The sequence below is a fragment of the Periplaneta americana genome, chromosome 17, assembly GCF_040183065.1.
Source record: "Periplaneta americana isolate PAMFEO1 chromosome 17, P.americana_PAMFEO1_priV1, whole genome shotgun sequence".
Classification (NCBI taxonomy): Eukaryota; Metazoa; Arthropoda; class Insecta; order Blattodea; family Blattidae; genus Periplaneta; species Periplaneta americana.
In genome coordinates, this window is record NC_091133.1 from 125,403,453 (window position 1) to 125,431,135 (window position 27,683).

The 27,683-nt window shown below is 35.3% G+C and overlaps 1 protein-coding gene across 1 annotated transcript; it reads left to right on the plus strand.

The window, feature by feature from the left end:
• LOC138692922 (maltase A1-like) lies at window positions 1-26,484 on the plus strand. Its single transcript, XM_069816280.1, has 10 exons — window positions 1-393; window positions 6,699-6,878; window positions 8,775-8,935; window positions 14,266-14,391; window positions 14,594-14,832; window positions 18,289-18,487; window positions 22,757-23,012; window positions 23,139-23,334; window positions 25,102-25,245; window positions 26,124-26,484. The coding sequence occupies exons 1-10, from the start codon at window positions 225-227 to the stop codon at window positions 26,197-26,199; spliced, it is 1,746 nt and encodes a 581-aa protein (XP_069672381.1). The 5' UTR covers window positions 1-224; the 3' UTR covers window positions 26,200-26,484.
• Window positions 26,485-27,683: the final 1,199 nt, after the last annotated feature.

Genomic DNA, 27,683 nt, shown 5'->3' on the forward strand with positions numbered 1-27,683 from the left:
CCAAGTAGTTCCAAACATGACGTAAGGAGATGGCATCCAATTGAGCTTCGCAGACGAGCTGCATTAGCTATACTTTGTATGCGGGCTCAGAAAATTTTTATACTTAATTAAAGATGCGACCTTGATTTTTCAACATCCTGTGCACACGTAGGGGCTCAACGTCTGCCATATAAAACCTCTTCGTGTCACAGGAAAAATTATTCACTGAGTTAGCTAAGGCAAACATGGACACACCGACTGCCTTCGTCTTCGTGCTGTTCTCAAGTCTTGCCTTATTCCAATTTGGTAGGGCAGATGAACAGCCGCTGGATTGGTGGCAGACGGCCGTGTTCTACCAGATCTATCCCCGTTCCTTCAAAGACAGCGATGGAAATGGAGTCGGAGACCTCAACGGTGAGTTTTTCTACATAAATTACCACATTACTTGGTTAAATGTGTTCTTATAGCTGTGGACACAACATATTCGTAACGCACTTTTACAATTAATTTGCAATTTTGCATATATTTCTTGCAAACAGATTAGTAAAGAATAGGCCTACCAGTCTCCGAGGAAAGAACAATATAGAGACAAAGTCAAAGCAAGTCTAAAGTCTTGATCTACGCATGTCAAGAAACGAGCATCCTAAAATTAGTTAAACAATAAATTATCCATTAGAGTTCAATCTATACTAATAATAAATCTGTAGCCGAAATTTTTCTGGTAATTTTCGATTTTTCAAAAATAATTGATCCCAACATATATAATTAACCACCCTGAAACCAAAAATCTCATTTTTGAAATTTTTGTTTGTATGTCTGTCTGTATGTTTGTTACCTTTTCACGCGATAATGGCTGAACCGATTTATATGAAAATTGGAATATAAATTAAGTTCGTTGTAACATAGATTTTAGGCTATATGGCATTCAAAATACTTTATTTAAAAGGGGGGTTATAAGGGGGCCTGAATTAAATAAATCGAAATATCTCGTTTATTATTGATTTTTGTGAAAAATGTTACATAACAAAAGTTTCTTTAAAAATGATTTCCGATAAATTTTATTCTTTACAAAATTTTGATAGGACTGATATTTAATGAGATAAATAAATTTTAAAATTAAAATAACGCCATCTAAGACGGTGCAATGAAATAACAAATGACTTCATCTATAAGGGGCCTTGGACAACAACAATCGAAAAAGGGGCCTTGGACAGTAACAATCGAAAGCTATTAAACTTAGCCTACAGACAATGTTTATGTGTTTGTATGAAATAATATCGGAAACTAAATTAACCGATTTGTATAATTAATTATTATTTCATAATTGGAAAGTGTAGTTTCTCTAGATGGACATAATGCTATAATGTTATTACAGTAACTTCTGAGTGCTCTCTGGACCAAAATGATCGCATTTTAATTATTTAAATACAATTTAAATTAAGTAACATATTAAACGATTTATCCTTCTATCAAACACAAATGTTTCCTGGATCAAACGTCCTATTTTAATTATGCAATTATTTTATATTTATTTCTAACAGGTGCAGCGGAGCGCACGGGTACAGCTAGTTCAAAATAAAAAATAACGCACTTACGAAAAGCTCAAAATTAACTTAGGCTACTTTGATTTCACTCATCGATTGTTCCTTCATCTTCATGAAGATGTAAGGAATTATAACAATGCTATCTTTATTACAGAGAGACCTACAGCCTAGTACCGACTTTGTAATAAAATGAAGCTGACACAATATGTAATTTAACTTGTTGTGAAACATATTGAAAAAGTTGTCTTGACAGTTCTGCATTGCAGATGTTAAATATTGTGCATTGTCGATTTTAAATTCATTTTAACAGCGTTATTCACCCGTTCGTTAGTTTGAGTTCTGACTTTATTGTGAAACGTTCGTTTAACGTTTTGTGCATTGAAAGTTCATATTTTTAATGTAAACTTCACATTATCGTCCCGGGTTCTTTGATGTGTCTAAGCGACCGTAAAGCTCAATTTTACAAATTTGTAGCAGAAAAATCGCATAATGAGTCTCACGAGGTTAGTGAAATGTTTCTTCACAGCCACAGCTTGACGATTTTGTCGTGAACATTATTTTCGGAACTAGTTTCACATCCCTCTGTGAAAATTCAGCTGATAATAATAATAATAATAATAATAATAATAATAATAATAATAATAATAATAATAATAATAATACATAACATTTAAATACCGATAATGTAAATCTTAAACAATTTTAATAATGACCGCCCCTTGACAAAATTCTGTGTGCGCCACTCATTGGTTTAAATTAAGTTAACCATGTTAGGATGAAAATTAAAATCGTGGCATAGCCCTATTATAAAAACTTCGAACACTAGGTACTGGTAGGCCTACTATACTTTTTCTTCAGACTCAGTAGAATTAAATATTAAAAATGAATGAGTTTCCCTTTCTATAATATGTGTATGTATGTATTTATTCACACTGCAATGGGTATATACCCGGTGGCAGTGGTAACTAATTACACTCAATAATGACAAAAATAAACTTATTAATTAAAAATACAAATAATAATAATACTAATAATTAATATTAATACTAATAATAATAATATTAATATTAATATTAACAACAACAACAGGGAATATACTAAATTAAATGAAACGATCACTTAAAATAACATTTAAAATAAATCTAATTTGTATCTTAAATTTAAGTTCGAACTAAAACCCACGAGTATGATATGTTCATATCTGCACAAGTACCTTTCCACATTACACTCATTTCGCTGTCAACTCACTCACTGCACTGGAACTACGACACATTTCACTGATTCTATCCTGATTTCACTAACACTTCAAAAACATTTCACTGTTCAAACACTTTGCACTGCCACTATAAACTATAAAGCTTCCCTGACAGGAACACGTTTCACTGACACAACACACTTCACTGACACAACACACTTCACTGACACAATATACCACGCTTTTAATTTTCATCCTAACATAGTTAACTTAATTTTAAACCTCATAACTCAGAATCATCTCTAGGCTATCTCGGACGCATCGCAGCATATCGTATCGCATTATCAAGATAAATTCATGAGTTACCTACAGCTAAACTTCCAAGCGACAAATACCAACTATTGACAATCCCAACAGTTGACGTCGGCCCTCAGATCATCAAATACGACTCTTTTCGGTACCTATTATGTAGGCCTATAATTCTTCTTCTTCTGACTTTCCGGTTTAGACAATTTTGTCTGTTTCCATTTCGGCACAAATCGAATCTACGTGGTTATCATAGTCTAGTCGAGGCCATCTTGACAATCGCCTAATATAAATACATGTTCAAAGTTCTAAAAACAAGGAATTGCTATATTAAACCCATGTTAAACGTAAATTTATATATAAAGTTGTTCAGTGTTGGCCATGTTATGATTAAGAATGTGACGTTTCCAACCATCTTGTTTGTGATCTTCCCTGATATTGCATAATTAATTGCAACAATGAAAATTATTGCATTTGTTCGATTGTTACCGTCTTTTGTTTCCTTCAGTGCCCCAAACTTACAGAAGAAAAACTTTGAGAGTTTTATTTTCATCTGGCACCGATATTACATTTCTACCTCTATTCATTCAAAAAATATAGGCCTAATCCTCTGAAACGCTGCCATGACTTTTGGGATACAGTGTATAACGCAGCTCTGGAATGGTGGCACTCAGATCTATTTTCGTCTTCGTTAGGGACGATGTTACTTTGCGGGATAGAATGAAGGTACCATATATGGATTAGTGTGAAGTTGGTCGGACTGCCGGGTTGCCGACCGCTATTTATCAGTTAGCTTTCTAGCATTATGTTATACTAATATGGTTTTACAATTATTCTCAATTATTACTCTTTTAATATTTATTTCATTTCATTAAGGCTACATGCGTGAAACAATAGTAATATGCGTTACAAGAGCGGTATGTTGAAGTTATCATGTTCGAGGAAAAGTTTGAAAAAGCGAAACGTAGTTGAGATTTTTTAATTTCCGAGAATTGAAAGAAAACATACCGCTCGTGTATCGTACATTATTTTGTGCGAAGATCGTTTATTACATACCTGAAAGAGGAATTTCTAATTAGTTTCAATGAAATCTCCATCTTGGTTTCTCTTCAATGACGGCAATTTTGGAAAAAAAAATATCTATCTTCAACATTGTTGCTTTAAAATGTTTTCTGTGTTTACTATACTCCAGCAGGCCGTGATGTACGTCTCTTTTTTTTTCCCCAGTCTATAAATGCGAACTTAAAACAAACGGCTTCCTTAATGTTACATGCATCACGAAATGCAGTAACTTTAGTGGAGTTGTAGAGTTTACTTAATTTTTGCAAATATTTAAAAACAATAATTAACAGTGCAATTTAGGTGAAATTTCAGTGGTAAGTTTCCAATTTATAACTATTACTATTTTGAACGTCTCTAAAAATAATATGTTAAAAGCCTAAAGCAGTAAAATCAATATGTCACTTAAGCGGTGAGAAGAGGGAAATTGTTATGTGTGTTCGGTTGGGAATACTGAATGTGGAATTTTAGACTTACCGCGGGTTGGTTTTGTGCGGAAACCAAGCAAATGCGCACAGAACCAATACGCGGTAAGTGTGAAATACCACATTCAGTATTCCCAACGTAACACACATAACAATTTCCCTCTTCTTACCGCTTAAGCGCGACATTCATGTTACTGCTTTAGGCTTTTAACATATTATTTTTAGAGACGTTGAACATAGTAATAATTATAAATTGGAAACTTACCACTGCAATTTCACCTAAATTGCAATGTTAGTTATTGTTTTTAAATATTTGCAAAAATTAAGTAAAGTCTACTACTCCACGAAACTTATTGCATTCCTGATACAAGTAACATTAAGGAAGCCGTGTAAAAATCAACAAGATTCCAGATGCCATGTTATTACTGCAATATGTTATATAAATAATATTGTTAAAATATTAAAATGAAAAATAAATAATTACATAACCTTACCGTTTGTTTTAAGTTCGCATTTATAGACTGGGCGAAAAAAAAAGACAGACGTATATCACGGCCTGCTGGAGTATATTAAACACAGAAAACATTTTATAGCAACAATGTTGAAGAAAGATATTTTGGTTTTCCGAAGTTGCCGTCATTAAACAGAAACCAACATGGAGATTTCATTGCAACTAATTAGAAATTCGTCTTTCAGGTATGTAATAAACGATCTTCGCACAAAATAATGTACGATACACGAGCGGTATGTTTGTTTTCATGTTCTCGGAAATTAAAAAAGCTCAACTACGTTTCGCTTTTTCAATCTTTTCCTCGAACATGAAAACGTCTACATACCGCTCTTGTAACGTATATTACTATTACAATAAAATTATACATTACTTTTAGGAAATTATGTTTTCCGTCATCTTTACAAAATTCCCACCATTTCACTTCCTTCTTACTGTCTCCTGCTAGGAAAAGATTACTACTCCCACCTCTAACCGTCCCTTCCTGCCGGTTTACTTGTTTCGCGCAATCAAGTGCCATAACTTTTGAGCTATCTACACTCATTAGGATCACTAGTTCAGCTGCTGCTAAGCTAACCTTGCCATTGAGTCACATGTGGAGATGTTGCTATTCTGTTACTGTATCCGCTAATAGCTACTTTCCTATTCCTTGTCTCTAGCAATATTCTTAAAACGTACGCAAATACATCACTAACACCACTGAGATCAGAAGCAATCAAGTGATGGGCTACTTAAACTGTCTCGTTAAAATTCGTTAGATTCATTCATTCATTCATTCATTCATTTATTCACTCACTCATTCATTCATTTAGTGTTCTGCCCGAGGGCAGGTCTTTCACTGCAAACCCAGCTTTCTCCAATCTTTCCTATTTACTGTCTTCCTCCACTTCGTCATACTGTCCACATTTCTGTCCCATATAATGCCACACTCCATACAAAGCACTTCACTAGTCTCTTCCTTAGTTCTTTTTCCAGAGGTCCGCAGAAAATGCTTCTTTTTCTATTAAAAGCTTCCTTTGCCATGTCCACACCTGTGGAGTAACGGTTAGCGCGTCTATCCGCCAAACCAGGTGCCGGGGTTCGATTCCCGTTCGGGGCAAGTTACCTGGTTGAGGTTTTTTCCGGGGTTTTCCCTCAATCCAATATGAGCAAATGCTGGGTAACTTTAGGTGTTGGACCCTGGACTCATTTCACCGGCATTATCACCTTCATCTCATTCAGACGCTAAATAACCTAAGCTGTTGATAAAGCGTCGTAAAATAACCTACTACTACTACTATTCCTTTGCCATTGCTATCCTCCTTTTAACTTCTTGGCAGCAGCTCATGTTACTGCTTATAGTACACCTCAAGTATTTGAAGCTGTTCACTTGCTTTACAATTCGCAATTTTATCTTCTGTAGGCTATTTTTCTTCCTATGGCCATGCTCTTCATCTTATTTGCATTTATTTTCATCCCATACTGCTCACAACTATCATTTAGCTTCAGTAGCATATCCCTTAGTATCATTCCCTCTTCTGCTAACAACGCCTTATCATCATATTCTTCTTCCTCTTACTGTCACTCCTCCCATGTTCTCAAAACAGATTCGTTGGATGTGGCTTGCTTTCTCATACTTCACATAGAATACTGATGTAATATTTGAATAAATGAATGTTTTATTAATTCTCTCAAACCACCAGGAATTACCCAGAAGCTGGACTATCTGAAGGACCTCGGGGTAGGGGCGGTGTGGCTATCACCCATCTACAAGTCCCCTATGGCCGATTTCGGATATGATATCTCAGATTTTGAAGATATCGACCCGATATTTGGAACACTCAACGATTTCGACAGATTGCAGAGGCGAACCAAAGAACTTGGTAAGATAATTGATTTTATTTTATTAATCAGAAAATCATCATTAAAATGTGTAAAATTACGTGCTATGATATTCTAACATCAGTCTTCGATGACGTTCAGAACAGCAAGTTCCCAGAGTAATTTAGTATATTGAGGAGTTTTAAGTAACTATGGTTGCTCACACATTTTTCTTCAATTCCGAAAGTGAAACCTAAACGTGTAAGGTTACCGGTATGTTATGTGTACACTTCGTTGAATTGCCACACGCAGCATGCAATCAGGTTGCCGACGTACGGTAGTATAGATGAGGTGAGCGACCGCCCGGTCTCGTAGTATAAGCAGTTCATGTTAAGAGTTGTGACCGGTCCAAATAGACAGAGCAGCTACAGCTAATGTATACCTATGTAAGCACTTGTTTTTGCATTACCGTGGTTGGAATAGCCAAAGCTTAACATTTGTTCAGTCCAGACAAGAATTCAATCAAACATACTACAATGAGAGTGTTGCTGTTCCAAATAATTGCCTCTGGAATACCCTTACCCCCGCAGCCAGTCTTGACCCGTTGGGGAACGTGGTTGGATGCTGTTAATTATTATGCAGAACATTACGGAAAAATAATGGAGGTAATTGATGCATTAGATAGCACAGACAGTTCCGCTGTTGCAGCTGTAAAATCATTGCCTTCTGAACAGCTATTGGAAGATATTCTGTTCATTGTTTCTAATTTTAAAATCGTGTCCAAAAGCATCATCCTGTTAGAATCGTCTAAACTACAACTCTCAGAAGCCCTTAATATAGTGGATAAAGTATCACAAACCGTTATCCAATTCACCAATTTCAGAAAAAGTGAAATGTAAGTTGAGAAACATTATTGCTAAAAATTCTGCCTATTAACAACTTCGTATTATAAATGATGTACTATCAGGTCACGACAAGACACCTGAAGTTGGTGTACTAAAAAGTAGTAAGTTTCCGTTCTTCAAATATGTACGTATTATATCGTGTGATGTCGAACGTACTTTTCCCAAAATAAAAACTGTTTAAGTGACCATCGGGGGAGGTTACTTTGCAGTCGTTCAAAATGTACGTAACTCTTCACTGCAATGCACTTATTCAAGGATGATGTGAGTATCTTACATTACATTTTAAGAGTTAATATATCTCACTATAAAATAATTGTGTATTTACATGTTTAGACATTTCCTACTTCAATGATCATTCATTATATTTCTTGAATGCAGGATACAGGTTTTATTGTAACCGCAGTATAGTGCTCAGTGTTTACATTAGAGGCATACTCCATCCGTCGCACGTCCCCTTCTCATGCAGTCTATACTGCGTGCGCAGTAAACTTTGCGATTCTCGTGGCAATTCCACGAAGTCTAGTTATCTGTATGTCTGTGAATAAAATGTTTATTTTTACTTTCGATAAATAAAAGTATACAGCAGGAATAATAAATATCTTTCAGTTTTCATATTAGGCCTACTTTAATTTGTAATTCTATATTGTGTTATCTACACATATAAACAGAAAGCATGCAGAAGTAGGGTTGCAAATATACACATAACTTTAGTTCTAACAGTTGCTTTATAATATAAAATTACAAAGAACAGAACTAAAAGAGTTATCAGCCTTAAAAATATGAAATAAATTTAAAAGAAGTGACAAGGCAAGTTTAGGACTGTGACAGGATTTTATAACCATTTTTAATTACTTAGATCCTCTCCTATAAAATTCTGAAAAATCCATATTCTATATATTGTAGTAAATTACTTTAGCATCTAGATGACAGACACAAAATAAAAGTTTAATAGCTGTAGCTTTCATCCAGTAATCACAAACTACGTAGGTACCAGTAAATTCATTATTCGCTTGTATACTGGTATAGCTCTAACATTAATGATTCTTAATTCAGGGATAAAGTTAATTTTGGACTTCGTGCCAAATCATTCGAGTGATCAGCATGAGTGGTTCATCAAGTCTGCGAGGAGAGAAGATCCGTATACCGACTACTACACGTGGGCGGACGGGAAGGTCGACCCTCTGACAGGAGAGCGATCAGAGCCAAACAACTGGGTAAGTGCAGCAGCAGTAGAGAAAAAGTGCTCAACCCATGAACTTTGAATATTGGGTTTATTGCTTTAAAGAGCTCCTCATATTCTCCTCTTCAAAGTGTAAATCGGCCTAATAATAGTTCCCAGTTTTTCCACGATATTTCAGCAAAATTTTCGTTTGTGGATTGCATTTCGCGCCTGTTACAACGAGGTAAAGTGGGGATATAATTTTGTGGGTTGGGACATCTGTGCGCCGAACGCCTTAAATATTGCTTTATACTAGTTGTTCAGTTCAAAGTGTGTCATGGCTCGCTGTATGCCGTCATGTGGCTAGCCGATGAGCCTAGAGAATTCAATCTTCCTACATTTCCGCAGAGGTGTATAACCTGTGAGGCAGAGAAGTTGCCTAGCAAGTACGGCGTTCATTCTGAAGAGTACGTACCGATACGTACGGTAACGCCGGTAGTGGCAGGAATGTGAACTGTTTGGAAATACGTACAGTCGGGATATGGGGAGAGGGTTAAGACGATTACTTACGTATTTGTTGACATTAACTTCGACGGTCAACATGGACGCGGAGCATTTGATTTGTGTTGTGGAATGTTACCGTACGCAACCGATGATAACAAATACCCTGCGTACGACTTGCCGGCGCAAAACACAGTTCGAAAGAGGTTATGGTAGCACACAGACCGTACAGACCGCCATCTGTTGCTACGACGTTCAAGTTATACCGTACACGTTCTCAAGTTCAGATTGAAGAACGCCTTAAATAATAGGCAACTTCTCTGACATATAAGCTGAAACTCGCTTCAAATCGGTGACCCAACAACAGTGACGTCATGACACACTTTGAAATGAACACCCAGTATTATCAATAATGTTATTCAGTATTCTTCTTGTCAAACTCTTTAGATGAGTAATGAAAATGCTTAATGTAGCTTAGTAAATACCTATGTGACTGATTGCATAAAAAGAACAGAGATTTTGTGATATGTCCCAAATTTCTTCAAAAGCAGGCATAATCTATCTCAGTCACAGTATTTAATACAAACAAACCAAATCTATATGTTCACTTTACTTGAAATATTTACAATACTGCATAATAAGACATGATTAATCGCAGGCAATGATTGACGTTGGAGCTACTTATGGTAAAGTGGATGCAGATTCTATTATTTCACATCAAACGACTATATCACGAAATATCAAGGATGTAGCAAGCAAAATTCGTGCTGAAGTCATTCCAAAAATAAAAGAATCAATGGAAAAATCGCCATTTGGTTTTAACATCAATAATTTTTGCGAAATTTGATCTAGAATTTCCTTGTTGGCATCTTCAATGTATTTACTTTGCCTTATGACATTACGCTGTTACAAAATATTCCAAATGTTCCGTTCAAATAGAGGATAAAGACTAACATCTGATAGTCTGTATGCCTACTAAGTTCACTAATCAGGTTATAGGGCATCAGGCACTTTAACATTTCCATAGTGCATACTATAAACACATCGATCGAAGACAGTTTTCAACCTAAAATACATTCAAATAACCGAGACCGATCCGTCGACCGTGATGCTTCGCTTGGGTGTTTTGTTTTCATGCGGAGTCAGTACACGCGGCAGCCAGCCTGCTGCGACCGACCGAGTGTATTATCATGACTCTCGATCGGTTGTTTTTATTGGAATGCAGATCTCTAGTTAATTGTGGCTAAAAGAGACAAAAGTCTCAAAAAGGGGAGAAAAGGTGCTGGAAAATGTTATTCATTGTCAGCTGTAGGCAACCCTCTGCGGTGGCTGAACTGGTCAGACCTTCAGACTGTCACGCAGGCTGCCCGGGTTCGATTCCCGGTTAGGTCTGGGATTTTTTCATGGAGGGTCCTGGCCTAGGGAGGAGTGGGGTTGCCTGCTCGAAAGCTGGGCACACAGCGAACCTTAGTGTAGTCAGCCGGTATGGGTTTGGGAATGCGTCACCAGAGAGTCAGTGCAATAGATCTTAACAGGTCGCAGTGCTGGGTCATAGTGCCCCCCTCCGTTAAATTCAATTCAATTCAGCTGTAGGCAACATTTCACACACTAGTTTCTTTCTAAGAACTCTAATTTATCCTATAAAAAAGTGCACATCTAACAATCGTAACCATGGTTACTAAGTTTAGTTTCTATTAGTTAACACAATGCAGTATCAAAAGTTAATTTGACAAGAAGTTTTAACATTATCATTAGTAAGTGTTTTGTTTAGTTGGTTATTTAACGACGCTGTATCAACTATTATGTAGTAGTGTTGTGGGATTTAATCGATTAATCGATAAATTTCTGTTGTAAGATTAATCGATCAAAATTATTTAATCGAGTAATCGAGTCGATTAAAATTAATCGATTGTAATTGATATTAATTATTATTTTGTTAAACTAATACAAACTCATACTAAAAATTCCGACAATATTTCTCTCTCGAAAATTGCTTACTTAAAAGCACAATAGTACTGTTATTTTCTGTAGGGAAAAATCTTTGCACAAGCACTTCAGAAACAGGTGGAGATATGAGGACAGTGACCTAGTCTACCTCTATGGAAAGTTGAAACACAATGCGAAACCGTTATTAAGTTTTATGGTTTTCCAAGAAAATTTCCACCTTGTTGTCAGCTCATCTTCCTAGAAAATGGAATACATACTTTTCTGAGATTCGTCACCCTCGTCCCTTATAAAATAGCCATGTCTACACTGTGTGCAAGTGAGAGCGTAACTACCTTCTTCTCTTTCTAAAATCTGGTAATTCGATTACAATAGGGGCCAGTCTTCTGTTTCGACCGCTGTAGTTTTGTAGTTGCAGTTTCTGTACTGAGTTTGTATATGAAGGTTGTGTGTTTAGTTTGATAAAGAAAAAAAAATCAGTTCTCTGTGGTTTGTGAAAAGTTCAAACTCCATTAGGCTTAAGTCATATGAGAATTTGAGAGGTAAACTCGGTGAAACGTTTGGATTTAAATTGAACGATAGTGGAGAAGTGCTTGACAGAAAAAAAGTTTTTTTTTCGTGTTTAGTGATGCAGAAAATATTGTTATTAAACGTAGAGCGGCACTTAATTCGGAGCATGTGAATGCACTCACATGTTTAAAATCGTGGATGAAGCAGTATTAACTAGGTGAGTCTTCATACTGTTTGTTATTTATGTTTGTCTCAAAAATTCCCGGAGAAATTGACACAATAAATTATAAGCCTCATAATAAATATGTTAGTAAGTAATTTAAATAGTTGTTTCGTAATATAACGATACAATATATACAGATATACAACATTTAAGACTTATACTTGTCACCGAACAAAAGTTAAATTTAACAGTAATTGTGTATTACAGTATATTAAAACATTTTTTCAACTCGATCAAAACTCGATTAATCGATTAAATTCAAATAGTTAATCGATTAAATATTCTGATCGATCAACAGCACTATTATGTAGCTATTGTTTGGTTAGCAAGTTTCCTAAGTATTAAATTCGATTTAAATATGAACTGTCTGTTGTTAGTGAAATCCATCTTTGTTACTTCGGCGTTACTTCGGCGCAGAGACTACAACGTGTTCATAATATGTGCGTCCGTTTCGTCTGCAATATTCGCCGGGCTGATCACGTAACACCATCCCTCGAAATGTTGTTCTGGCTCCGTCTAGAAGATCGTAGGAAAATCCACTGTCTTTCCCTTGTCTTTCACATATTGCATTTTTCCACTCCTGTCTATCTTGCGTCTCGTTTTCAAAATTTATCCACCCATCATAACCTAGGCACACGATCACAACACTCCTCAGTATTATCCATTTCCTTCCACCGAACATCCTCATATTCATCTTCTTTCACTCGACTTTGGAATTCCCTACCGAGTAATGTCAGGGACTGTCAGACATCAAACCAATTTCAGAATAGACTAACGAAATATTTTTCTAACAATTCTTGTTAACAATAATAGCTCTTTCAGGTTTCTCAATGTTTAATGGTTATATATATCACAGATAAATATCTAAATTATCTCATTATTATTATTATTATTATTATTATTATTATTATTATTATTATTATTATTATTATTATTATTATTATTATTATCACTATTTCTTACCAATGTTTATTATTGTCACACTAACATTACTTATCCAACTTTTATTATTTTCTTTCATGTTGTTTTATGGTCTAGATATTAATGTAATAACTATGTAACCAATTGTATTCAATTAGAATTAGAGTCTGGCTGGGCGGAAGAGAAGGCCTACTGGCCTTAGTTCTCCCAGATTTAATTAATTAATTATTAATTATTTACAGCTGAGCAAACCAATTTAAGAATAGGCTAACGAAATATTTTTCTAACAATTCTTGTTAACAATAATAGCTCTTTCAGGTTTCTCAATGTTTAATGGTTATATATATCACAGATAAATATCTAAATTATCTCATTATTATTATTATTATTATTATTATTATTATTATTATTATTATTATTATTATTATTATTATCATTATAACTTTCAGAACGGCCCCGAGGTTCACTCAGCCTCCTATAAAATTGAGTACCGGGTCTTTCCCGGGGGTAAAAGGCGGTCAGAGCGTGGTGCTGACCACACCACCTCATTCTAGTGCCGAGATCATGGAAAGCATGGGGCTCTACCTCCATGCCCCCCAAGTGCCTTCATGGCATGTTACGGGGTTACCTTTACCTTACCTTTATTATTATCACTATTTCTTACCAATGTTCATTATTGTCACACTAACATTACTTATCCAACTTTCATTATTCACTTTCATGTTGTTTTATGGTCTAGATATTAATGTAATCACTATGTAATCAATTGTATTCAATTAGAATTAGAGTCTGGCTGGGCGGAAGAGAAGGCCTACTGGTCTTAGCTCTGCCAGATTTAATTAATTAATTAATTGATTATTAATTATTTACAGCTGAGCAAACCAATTTAAGAACAGGCTAACGAAATATTTTTCTAACAATTCTTGTTAACAATAATAGTTCTTTCAGGTTTCTCAATGTTTAATGGTTATATATATCGCAGATAAATATCTAAATTATCTCATTATTATTATTATTATTATTATTATTATTATTATTATTATTATTATTATTATTATTATTATCCCTATTTCTTACCAATGTTTATTATTGTCACACTAACATTACTTATTCAACTTTCATTATTTACTTTCATGTTGTTTTATGGTCTAGATATTAATGTAATAACTATGTAACCAATTGTATTCAATTAGAATTAGAGTCTGGCTGGGCGGAAGAGAAGGCCTACTGGCCTTAGCTCTGCCAGATTAAATTAATTAATTAATTAATTAATTAATTATTTACAGCTGAGTGTTTTTCGAGGCTCTGCGTGGACATGGAATGAGCAGAGACAACAGTATTACCTACATCAGTTCGCTATTGAACAGCCTGATTTGAATTACCGAAACCCTGCTGTTGTTGAAGAGATGAAGGTAAGTCAGATTTTACAATATTGTGTTCATATCACAAGTAGAGTCCCCAGATATACTTGTCAGTATCATTCTACCATTGTTTCATCATTAACATATCTCATCAACTCTGAATGATTGCCAAACTGATTGTTCAAAAACTTTTGCGTATCCGCAAATTAATTCAGTTGATAAATAACATTTTCAATCTATTCCTATTTTTCAGAATGTCGTACGATTTTGGCTAAATAAAGGCGTAGATGGTTTCCGAATGGACGCAATCCCTTTCCTCTTTGAGGACGCTTCTTTCTCTGATGAAGCACCTTCTGGTGATCCAAACGCTAAACCTGGTGACCACGCAAATTTAGTGCACAATATGACACAGAACCTTCCAGAGACTTACGATATGATCACTCAGTGGAGAGCCGTATTGGATGAGAAGAAAGCAGAAGACAACGTCACAAGGTGAGGAAATTGATTCATTGTGCGTCATCTTAAAAACTTAAATACTTCGAGTTGATTTGACATTCGTGTCTGTTTTTCTGGAACCGGGTTGATTCTGTCAATAGAGCGTAAGAATACAGACAGCGTCTAACATAACCCATTCATTTTTGGTTAGGCAGCCCAAATAGCAGTAGAGGCATGTAGGAGGTATTTAATGGTTTCACAGGCGAAATCAGGAATGAATGTACTGTGACGTGAATGTTACGAATTTTAGCCTTCGTGTGATAATATTCACAAACTATTAGAGAAAACACGGGAATTTTATTTTAAATAAGTACTGAGATGTGTAAAGGTAAAAGGTAAAGGTATCCCCGTAACATGCCATGAAGGCACTTGGGGGGCATGGAGGTAGAGCCCCATGCTTTCCATGACCTCGGCACTAGAATGAGGCGGTGTGGTCGGCACCACGCTCTGACCGCCTTTTACCCCCGGGTAAGACCCGGTACTCAATTTTATAGAAGGCTGAGTGAACCTCGGGGCCGTTCTGAAAGTTTGGTAACGAGAAAAAATCCTGTCAGCTCCTATAAAATTGAGTACCGGGTCTTTCCCGGGGGGTGAAAGGCGGTCAGAGCGTGGTGCCGACCACACCACCTCATTCTAGTGCCGAGGTCATGGAAAGCATGGGGCTCTACCTCCATGCCCCCCAAATGCCTTCATGGCATGTTACTGAGATGTGTTTGGAAGTAAATCCCGAAAAAACAAAGTATATGATTATGTCTCGTGACCAGAATATTGTACGAAATTGAAATATAAAAATTGAAAATTTGTCCTTTGAAGAGGTGGAAAAATTCAAATATCTTCGAGCAACAGTAACAAATATAAATTATACTCGGAAAGAAATTAAACGCATAATAAAAATGGGAAATGCCTGTTATTATTCGGTTGAGAAGCTTTTATCATCCAGTCTGCTTTCAAAAAAACTGAAAGTTAGAATTTATAAAACAGTTATATTACCGGTTCTTCTGTATGGTTGTGAAACTTGCACTTTCACTTTGAGAGATGAACAGAGGTTAAGAGTGTTCGAGAATAAGATCCTCAGAAAATATTTGTGGCTAAGAGGGATGAAGTTACAGGAGAATGGAGAAAGTTACACATCGCAGAACTGCACACATTGTATTCTTCACCTGACATAATTAGGAACTTAAAATCCAGACGTTTGAGATGGGCATGGCATGTAGCACGTATGGCCGAATCCAGAAATGCATATAGAGTGTTAGTTGGAAGATCGGAGGGGAAAAGACCTTTGGGGAGGCCGAGACGTAGATGGGAGGATAATATTAAAATGGATTTGAGGGAGGTGGGATATGATGATAGAGACTAGATTAACCTTGCTCAGGATAGGGACCGATGGCGGGCTTATGTGAGGGCTGCAATGAACCTGTAGGTTCCTTAGAAGCCAGTAAGTAAGTTACTTAATAAGACTGGCCACTGTTGTTAACACTCTTCTCCCACTGTGACACCAGGTGACAGATATCAGCTTTATATTCAATTCAATTCAATTTATTTGGCCATTAGACATACAGTTTTAGGCTTCGTCAGAATATATTGAAAAACATATAAATACATTTTTAAAAAACACTAATAAAAGAAACAGTAAAATTTAAATAATACAATGAAAACATTAAATAATTTTGAACTTTTAGATTAAAGAAAACTAACTAAATTGCTGACGTGAATATGTTAGGAGAAAATACACAAACGATTAGGGAAAACACGGAAATTTTACTTGAAGCAAGTAGAGCGATCGGTTTGGAAGTAAATCCCGAAAAGACAAAGTATATGATTATGTCTCGTGACCAGAATATTGTACGAAATGGAAATATAAAAATTGGAGATTTATCCTTCGAAGAGGTGGAAAAAATCAAATATCTTGGAGCAACAGTAACAAATATAAATGACACTCGGGAGGAAATGAAACGCAGAATAAATATGGGAAATGCGTGTTATTATTCGGTTGAGAAGCTCTTATCATCCAGTCTGCTGTCCAAAAATCTGAAAGTTAGAATTTATAAAACAGTTATATTACCGGTTCTTCTGTATGGTTGTGAAACTTGGACTCTCACTCTGAGAGAGGAACATAGGTTCAGGGTGTTTGAGAATAAGGTGCTAAGGAAAATATTTGGGGCTAAGCGGGATGAAGTTACAGGAGAATGGAGAAAGTTACACAACACAGAACTGCACGCATTGTATTCTTCACCTGACATAATTAGGAACATAAAATCGAGACGTTTGAGATGGGCAGGGCATGTAGCACGTATGGGCGAATCCAGAAATGCATATAGAGTGTTAGTTGGGAGACCGGAGGGAAAAAGACCTTTAGGGAGGCCGAGACGTAGATGGGAGGATAATATTAAAATGGATTTGAGGGAGGTGGGGTATGATGATAGGGACTGGATTAATCTTGCACAGGATAGGGACCGATGGCGGGCTTATGTGAGGGCGGCAATGAACCTTCGGGTTCCTTAAAAGCCATTTGTAAGTAAGTAAGTAAGTAAGTAAGTAACTAAATTGCAATTAAACTTATTTATTAAGGGGAGGCAGAGGTGAAATTTTCGAACAAAACTGAAGAAAAAATAAAAATTTGTTTTTTTCCATTTTTATTATCTTTATTTTGATATTCCGATGTTAGTTTTTGATTTTGTGCCCTTAAAAGTATGAAATCAAAACCAAGATAACTGTATTACTATATTATTCCCATAATAAACTAATACTTATCATTATTTATATACCTTCTCTGAACATATAAATAAAAATAAATATTGAAAATTTCTTACAATATGGTGCATGGAGCATTTTATATCAAACGATATAATGTTTTATAAAATTATTAATATTCACAGAACTATTGTACTTAGAAAGTTGAAACTTCGTACGACCATTACTAATAACATACTTAGTATCCATGATCAATTTCAAACAAATCGGATAAATTTTGTGGATTTTGAAATATTCACCTCTGCCTCCCCTCAAAATACAATTTCATACAAATTGTGTTGAAAAACTCAGCAAAAGAATAAAAAGGATTATTTAATAACCAATTGTAAAATCTAGTTTTGAAGCTATTGATTGGTAATTTATAATGTTGACAGGGGATCTTATTATATAATTTCATCCCCATAATTAAAAAGTTTGTGTTGCTCTAGTGTAATCTACAATATGGAATATTAATTTGTTCACTATTTCTAATTTCATGATCATGTATATTGGCCACTAATGAGTAATTGTCGATATTTTGTCGAGAAAATCTGTATTTTTTCAACTTTTGTTTTATTGAAGTCAAAGTTGTATTATTTTTATTTTTTTTATGAAGTGTACCATGTTACTATTGAAAGGAATTAGTATTCTAACGCAACAGCAAAATTAGTTCTTTTTCATCTCATTTCGTTTTTCTTTAGTAAGTTACTCGTGTGTGTCCAGGTTGATGATGGTGGAAGCATATGCTAACCTTGAACATACAATGGCGTACTACGGCAATAACACAGTGCCAGGAGGCCACTTCCCTTTCAACTTCCTCTTCATCACCCATTTGAACAATGAATCATCAGCAGCACAAGTCAGGGGCACAATCAACATGTGGATGAGAGAAATGCGAGAAGAACGATGGCCAAACTGGGTGGTGAGTTACATAAACTTTACACGTTTTATAATCTACTGGGTATTTATTTCAAAGTGTGTCATGAAGTCACTGTTGATGAGTCAGCGATTTGAAGCGAGTTTCAGCTTTTGTGTCAGAGAAGTTGCCTAATAATCAAGGCGTTCTTCAATCTGAACTTGAGAACGTGTACGGTATAACATGAACGTCGTAGCAACAGATGGCGGTCTGTACGGTCTGTGTGCTACCATAACCTCTTTCGAACTGTGTTTTGCGCGGCCAAGTCGTACGCAGGGTATTTGTTATCATCGGTAGCATACGGCAACATTCCACAACACAAATCAAATGCTCCGTGTCCATGTTGACCGTCCAAGTTAATATCAACAAATACGTAAGTAATCGTCTTAACCCTCTCCCCATATCCCGACAGTAAGAAAAAACTCACCTCAGTACATGTTTCGAAACAGTTCACATTCCTGCCACTACCGGCGTTACCGTACGTATCGGTAAGTACTCTTCTGAATGAACGCCATACTTGCTAGGCAACTTTTCTGGCACATAAGTAATACACCTCTGGGGAAGTGTAGGCTAGGCTCATCGACTAGCCACATGACGGCATACAGCGAGCCATGACACACTTTGAACTGAACACCCAGTATTGGCATGCAGTTTCATATTGAAAAATTCTTGGACACTGCCACATTAATCATTTTTCTTTGTCCCTGGATTCATTACTAAGTAAGCACGTATAAGTCTATATTAAACATTTCGATATTCGATTACTTAATAGGGAACACTTCTTTTGGAGATTGTTCGTTACCAGTATTGAAAATAATGGCTCTGGTTAATCGAAATGGAATTCTGGCACTGATTTAAAAACAGTCCTCGGTTAATTCATGATAATTTAAACCAATATCTGTAACTAATTTAATTAGTATGTTTTATAATGTTTCTAGTGTAACTTAAAAAAACTATAAAATTCTGGAGTGCACATTAAAATACGTTTTAGCACTTAAATTTTCAAGTTTTTAAATTTCATATTTTAACAATAAATATTATGAAATGAACTTCAAGAAAAATGTTAAAATATTCCAGAGAACATAGTTTTATTATTTTATATTTTCTTAAAAGTTTTTATGGTTGGGCTTCGGACTGCCTTGGAATCACTAAGTATACCACTATGTCATAATTGAGCTAGATTTATGACGTTAAATACTTTTGTTTGACTTCCTCCAACTGAAGTTCCTTACTAGAATCTTGTTTATATAACCTTACAGGTCGATGTTGTTATTATTATCAAATTAATAAGTTTTGATCTACTCTGTCAAATGTACCAAATAGTTTTTTAGAATGCAAAGAGAATTAAAATTTAAAAAAGAAAATGACGGAGATTTGAGGATATTAAGAGGTTAACACTACACCATTGTAAGCAAGCAACATACAGTAGACCCTCGATTTAACGGACTAATAGGGGAGTGTCCGTTAAATCCGAAAGTCCATTAAATCGCGATTTTTTAAAAGGATAATATTTTATAATACAACACTGAAATTTTAACACTACAGTGCAGTACAATGTATTACTATTTTCATGTGAAACACTGTACAGTATTAGGGTCCGATTATAAATACAGTATAGTAATAAAAACACTTTACAGACCGTTTTAATGATAAAACCCCTTTCTGTTAGTCACTGATGGTCCAAAAAATATGAAGAGTTCGCGGGAAAACGATGAATGTCACATTTCTGTTAAGGATTAGATAATGATCTAATTGAGTCTATAACTGCAAGATGTAGTGCTGTTTCTATAGAAAATAAAGGAAAGGATAACTGTATTCGTGGTGTTAATTCTCCTTTTTACCATTTTTCATAAGAACAACATTAAATTTCGCAGTGATCCATTGAATTAGATAATGACATCAACCTTAAGAAAACTGTGACATTCATTGTTTTTCCAGCGAACTCTTCATTTGCATGCACTTATTTACTGGTAGAAGATTGCTGTGAACTAATAGACTGAATGAAGAAAATCAAATTTGGCGCGTATTTGTTGGGAAATAATCTAGAAGTAGAGATTTTAAAATATGTCCGTTAAATCCGAAGTCCGTTGAATCGAGGTCCGTTAAATCGAAGTTCTACAGTTTTTCCAAAATCTACATATTTGAAGATTTCCTTCTTTGCTTTCTGTCCCAAACTGTTAGTGGCATATTTTCAGTTATTAGGTCTCTGTAATGATTGTTTTGTATTAGTTTGTAATTTAGAATTTGGTGTGGATTGTAGAATGGTCTATTAGAAGCACGATTAAAAACATTTTCAACAAATATATGAATGATAATATAGATAACACTGTAGCCCTATAACTCTTTTTTGCAGTTAACTTTCTCTGCATATATATTTATTCTCTCAAACTAAAACTGTCTCACTGTTGTAGTTCGAGTTTGGTGAATTCTTATTTATTTAGTATATACACCAATCCAAAAAATTGTATTTCATTATTTTAATATCTGTGCTCAATATTCACGTGTCCTCAAGAATTAAATATTGCTTTTTCAGCAATAGTAGTAATTAATTTTGAATATAACAGTCAAAGTTGTGTAAACATGAATAATAAGATTCTTTACCAAAAGATGCCACAATACACTTCAAAAATTTTGATCTCATAATCAGACATATCAACTATTAAGTTCTTATCACCAGTGGCGTAGCATGAAATTTTGAGTAGGGGAAGCTAACTCAAGTTGTCTTTCATGCAATATGAGAAAACGTATTACAAAAATACAGTCTTAAAATAAATAGTAGTCAATTTCAAGTCAGCAGTCGAAGATTAGTTGGAACATCGTAAGTAACACCAATAAGGCATGACCTCAAATGATACGTAATAAAATATGATTTCACGGTTTACACATATCTCTTAACAAATAGACACGTATACGTATAACATTAGCTCACTCCCTGTCATACTTAGAGAAATCACAATATTAGTATCATTACGTAAGTATGCGTCTGTCTTTTGGTTGTGTCCTTCATTCACAGCAAGGGAGTCGGTCATTTGTTTTTTAAATCACACTTTTGTTCGTAAGTCAGTTTTGATAATACAATTGTCCTAAAAAAATTCAAGTAAATTAGTGTCAGGAACTGTTATTTCGCTCATTATTTATTATATTAGCCACAATGCACACTAACACTTCAATTGAACACAACTGACGAAAAGGGATAACTCGGAAACTACTTATTTTAAATGTTAAAGCTAGCTTCTTTGCGAGCCTTGCGATTAGGGTAGCTTAGGAAGGGATGGAAAATCTGCGGGGTGGATTACACAGAGGAAACCGGTCTGCTTGGAAGCTGGTGTGTGCAGGCTTCTTGTTTACTGCTGCATCACAAATCATCCTGAGCTGCCGCATCACAATATTTAATGCGTAAATATAAATTCTATTAAAATTAATAAATAATTTTCTTCATAAACTGCAGGTTTATTATGAAATTATTATTAACTGGGGAAGCTGAGCTTTTTAGCTTACATTGACGCTACGCCACTGCTTATCACCAATTTTAAATTTTATAATCCTGCAGTATAGATTGACTACACCCCAACTCTGGCTACTAGCAACAGGCATCTATAATGAACACCAATCAAAATACCCCTCATTTCTCGTGAAAAACATCAACTGAATAGTGTTCGCGTAGGCTTCCGCGGCTGGTGTACATGGAGTGTGGATAAGCTTCAGGGCTTCTACCGCGTTGTCTTGGTGTTATTGGCTGACATTTCGACTGCTGTGTTGTGGCGGTCGAAACGTCAGCCAATAACACCAAGACAACGCGGTAGAAGCCCTGAAGCTTATCCACACTCCAACAACTGAATAGACTTCAGTGGACTATAGTGGACTTTATGTTGTCAGCAAACAGCTGGATACATTAAGAAGATTGATTGATTAATATAAAAAGTTCAACCCATTCTAGTCCACACCTGTGGAGTAATGGTCAGCGCATCTGGCCGCGGAACCAGGTGGCCCGGGTTCGAATCTTGGTCGGGGCAAGTTACCTGGTTGAGGTTTTTTCCGGGGTTTTCCCTCACCCCAATACGAGCAAATGCTGGGTAACTTTCGGTGTTGGATACCGGACTCATTTCACCGGCATTATCACCTTCATTTTATTCAGACGCTAAATAACCTAGATGTTGATACAGCGTTGTAAAATAACCCCCCAAAAAAATCAACCCATTCTAAAGTTACCAGTACAGTATTTTATTTCTATACATCTTGATTACACAACTTTCACAACTATTTTATTTCTTTAAGATTGGTAATCATGATCAGCACCGAGTGGCAAGCCGATTTGGTCCAGAGTTAGCCGATGGACTGAACATGCTGGCTCTTCTGCTTCCTGGCTCGGTAATTACATACAATGGTGAGGAGATTGGCATGGAAGATGGGTTCGTCAGCTGGAATGATACAGTAGATCCACAGGGTATCAACGCTGGGGAAGATCGCTACCTGATAATGTCACGAGATTTTGAACGGACGCCTTTCCACTGGGATAATTCTACAAGTTCTGGTAAGTAATCAGTTAGGTGTACTCATTACATATACAAAATCTACTAGATAATGGAAACTGTTACGTCACATTAAATGTATTAATTAATTAGGTATGTTGTATTTATTGAATCTTCTTTATGATTAGGATTTTCTACAAATGAAACCACTTGGCTTCCTGTGAGCACCAACTATCATCACCTCAATTTGGAGAGCCAAAAATCAGCAGAAAAAAGTCATTATAAAGTTTATAAGAAATTAGTTCAGGCAAGAAATACTTCGACAATTCAGAGAGGAGACCTTAATACAGCTGCTATTTCTGAAAATGTGTTCGCATTCTCGAGGTAAGTGGAAACATGTTTCAATTATGATTTTCAGTGGCATAGCAATATTACGTGAGGCCTTGGGCGATATAAGGATTTGAGGCTCTGTCCTTTCCTTTCAGCATCTGAATTCTCGATTTCATTTCAACTTCAGGCTAGGTCTGCTATATGCTATAGCATGATTAAATGTTAACAGGCAGTTAATAACAGAAGCAGCAGTAGGTTGTAAAGTGGTAGTAGTAGTAGTGGTGGTAGTAGTAGTAGTAATAGTAGCAGTAGTAGTAGTAGTAGCAGTAGTAGTAGTTGTGGTAGTAGTAGTACCAGTAGTAACAGTGGTAGTGGCAGTAGTAGTATTAGTGGTAGTAGTAGTAGTAGTAGTAGTAGTAGTAGTAGTAGTAGGAGTAGTAGTAGTAGTAGCAGTAGTACCAGTAATAGCAGTGGTAGTGGCAGTAGTAGTAGTGGTAGTAGTAACAGTAGTAACAGTAGTAGTAGTAGTGGTGGTGGTGGTGGTGGTGGTGGCGGTGGCGGTGGCGGTGGCAGTAGTAGTAGTAGCAGTAGTAGTAGTAGTAGTAGCAGTAGTAATAGTGGTAATAGTAGTAGCAGTAGTAATAGTGGTAATAGTAGTAGCAGTAGTAGTAGTAGTAGTAGTAGTAGTAGTAGTAGTAGTAGTAGCAGTAGTAGTAGCAGTAGTAGTAGCAGTAGTAGTAGCAGTAGTGGTGGTAGTAGTAGTAGTAGTGGTAGTAATAATACCAGTAGTAGCAGTGGTAGTGGTAGTAATAATACCAGTAGTAGCAGTGGTAGTGGTAGTAATAATACCAGTAGTAGCAGTGGTAGTGGCAGTAGTAGTAGTGGTAGTAGCAGTGGTAGTGGAAATAGTAGTATTAGTTGTAGTAGTGGTAGTAGTAGCAACAGAGTAGTAGTAGTAGTGGTAGTAGTACCAGTAGTAGCAGTGGTAGTGGCAGTAGTAGTAGTGGTAGTAGTAGTAGCAACAGTAGTAGTAGCATTAGTAGTGGTATTAGTAGTAGTAGTAGTAGTAGTAGTAGTAGTAGTAGTAGTAGTAGTAGTAGTAGTAGTAGTGGTAGTAGTGGTAGTGGTAGTAGTAGTAGTGGTAGTAGTATTACCAGTAGTAGCAGTGGTAGTGGAAATAGTAGTATTAGTTGTAGTAGTGGTAGTAGTAGCAACAGTAGTAGTAGTAGTAGAAGTGGTAGTAGTAGTAGTAGTGGTAGTGGTAGTGGTAGTAGTAGTAGCAACAGAAGTAGTAGCAGTAGTAGTGGTATTAGTAGTAGTAGTAGTAGTAGTAGCAGTAGTAGTAGTGGTAGTGGTAGTAGTAGCAGTAGTAGTGGTATTAGTAGTAGTAGTAGTAGTAGTAGTAGTAGTAGTAGTAGTAGTAGCAGTAGTAGTAGTGGTAGTGGTAGTAGTAGTAGTAGCAGTAGTAGTGGTATTAGTAGTGGTAGTAGTAGTAGTAGTAGTAGTGGTGGTGGTGGTGGTGGTGGTGGTGGTAGTATTATTATTAGTAGTAGTAGTTGTAGTACTTAGTAGTAGAAGTAGTAGTGGTACCGGTAGTAGTAGTAGTAGTAGTAGTAGTAGTAGTGGTAGTAGTAGTAGTAGTACCAGTAGTAGCAGTGGTAGTGACAGTAGTAGTATTATTAGTAGCAGTAGTAGTAGTTGTAGTATTAAGTAGTAGTGGTAGTGGTAGTAGTGGTAGTAGTAGTAGTAGTAGTAGTAGTAGTAGTAGTAGTAGTAGTATAAATACTGTGAAGTGAAAGAATTTCTCTGTTATTTTTTCAGGACATTGGAAGGCAGTCCTACCTACATAGTTATTATTAATCTAGGCTATGATGCTGTGGATGCAAATCTTACTTCTGCCTTCTCAAATCTTCCTCCAGAACTTACAGTATACACTGCTAGTATTCATTCATCACGTTCTGCAGGGTGAGTTATTGTATTGCATCTGACATGATGCTTAAATGTAAACTAATGGTTTTCTTACTGTAAGGCCTATTATTAGGTCAACAGCACATAGTTTGTAACAATTTTTATTAAACATCTTGATTCTGATTATGCACCTTCTAGCTCTATAAGTAGTAACAGTTCACTCATTCCTGAATGGTAGAGATACTGTATATCTATCATGTGGATTACATTACATCTTAACGGACAACCTAAACTAAAACATAAAAATAAAAAAAAACAAAGAACTCTGTTCAAGTTACGACTTTTCATCCCGTGTGTGACAAAGATTTTACGATGTCTCCTGCATATTTCTGCTGTTGTTGTTCAGAAATGTGTCTTCCCCTGCATTGCAGACATTGCCTACTAACTACATATTACACTAATCAGACTTCAGATGTATACAAACAATTATTGAGAACCGTTTTTGCAAAACTTGCTAACTGCTTTGTGAGAGTTATAGTAAAACTTGCAGTTATTTCAGTTTTTTGTGTCTCCTATAAAATTTAGTTTTTACAGTTAGCAAGTTTTGCAAAAACGGTCCTCTGACACATATCGTCAAGTGAGATATACTGCCTTATAATAGATATACATATCAGCCAGAACCTCAATCAGAGGGAACCACAAAGATTCTCTCCATTAAATTTAATTTTCATTATAAAGTGTTACAAATAATAAATCTTTTGCTGAACTAGTGGACTTACTCGTGTTATACATATTTAACACGAGTAAGTCCACTAGTTCATCAATTAATTATATTCAAGTGTTAAAAGTGGTGTACGCAAGATTCAAAAATGGAAATCTTTTGCTTTTGTTTTCCTTCCATACCAGTTCATAAAATCTTTTTTCTTCTATTACAGAGACACATTGTCGTCAACAGATCTCCATCTTCAACCTAAAGAGGCGCTTGTTCTCACAACTGCAGCAGCTTTATGAAATACCCATGAATTCAACATAAATATCATCACATTTAAAAGTTTATTTATTTCTTTCAAGTTTATAGATTTTTATAAACACATTTACATTATATAAAAGCAATTACTACATAATCTGAGTCATTCATTTTTCATTTGATCATCCACTCATTTACAGTCATGCACCAATTTATTCAATTCTATTATTTATATTTCATTCATTGCTATTACATAAACCTGAATGGTATTATTTCATGTTTACACTGATGTAATTAGTATTTTTAATAAAGCTTCTTTATGTGTTTAACATGATATTTTATTTTATAATTATTACGGTACTAAATACAGTTCATTTTGCTATATTTACAGTAGTGACTCATGCTGAAATGGATGTAGAATGAAGAGGCATATAAGTTTGTTTTAAAGTTTACTGCTTTCCATCATACCTGTAATAGTAGTAGCAGTAGTAGTAGTAATAGGTAAACGAATTTTTCACTGCCACAACATGTATCACTTTTTATTGCACTATAAAGGAATGTTCATTTCATTAAAACAGTAAAAATAGTAATAATAATAATAATAATAATAATAATAATAATAATAATAATAATAATAATAATAATAATAATTGTAATAATAATAATAATAATAATAATTGTAATAATAATAATAATAATAATTGTAATAATAATAATAATAATAATAATCTTTATTAGCGAAAAAGTATTCAATATCACAGGCTTTGCTATATAGAAAAACGAAAAAAACAATAATATCGCACAATAAACCAAGAGGGCTATAATAGGCTATTATCCCTCTTGCAATTAAATGAACCACCCTATAAAACACTAATGGACCTATCTAGAATTTCGATTAATGGTGTGCATATTAATAAATATATCAATGGACCATAATAATTACAATGATGAACTGAATACTATAAAATACATACGCGGAGAAAATGCCTAATACTGCAAAAATTAACAATAGTACAAAAAACAACTTAAATAATTATAATTAACGAATAAACGACACACAAACACAAAAAGAAAAATAATTTAAGTAATGTGAGTCTATGAAGGAAGTTCAGCTACTGGTATTATCATTCCCGAATTGATATAAAAATATTCGCAACTTTTTTCAGAATTGAGTAATTTACCAATGAAAATTAAAGTGTAATTTTTCAATAAAAAAGGACTTCATAAGACAATTGTTCATTTTATTTATACGCAAACAACTAACATAGTATACACAGGGTATCTACAAATAATCGGTTTCATTATTTTATGGCCGTTTTATTAGCGATACTTACTTACTTATTTACTTACTTACTTACTTACTTACTGGCTTTTAAGGAACCCGTAGGTTCATTGCCGACCTCACATAAGCCCGCCATTGGTCCCTATCCTGAGCAAGATTAATCCAGTCTCTACCATCATATCCTACCTCCCTCAAATCCATTTTAATATTATCTTCCCATCTACGTCTCGGCCTCCCCAAAGGTCT

Bases quoted from the DNA above. Each gene is read 5' to 3' on its own strand.
- LOC138692922 (XM_069816280.1), top strand. From the start codon at position 225: ATGGACACACCGACTGCCTTCGTCTTCGTGCTGTTCTCAAGTCTTGCC. The intron at 23,335-25,101 runs GTAAGTGGAAAC...TTATTTTTTCAG, and splicing joins AATGTGTTCGCATTCTCGAG to GACATTGGAAGGCAGTCCTA. The intron at 25,246-26,123 runs GTGAGTTATTGT...CTTCTATTACAG, and splicing joins CATTCATCACGTTCTGCAGG to AGACACATTGTCGTCAACAG.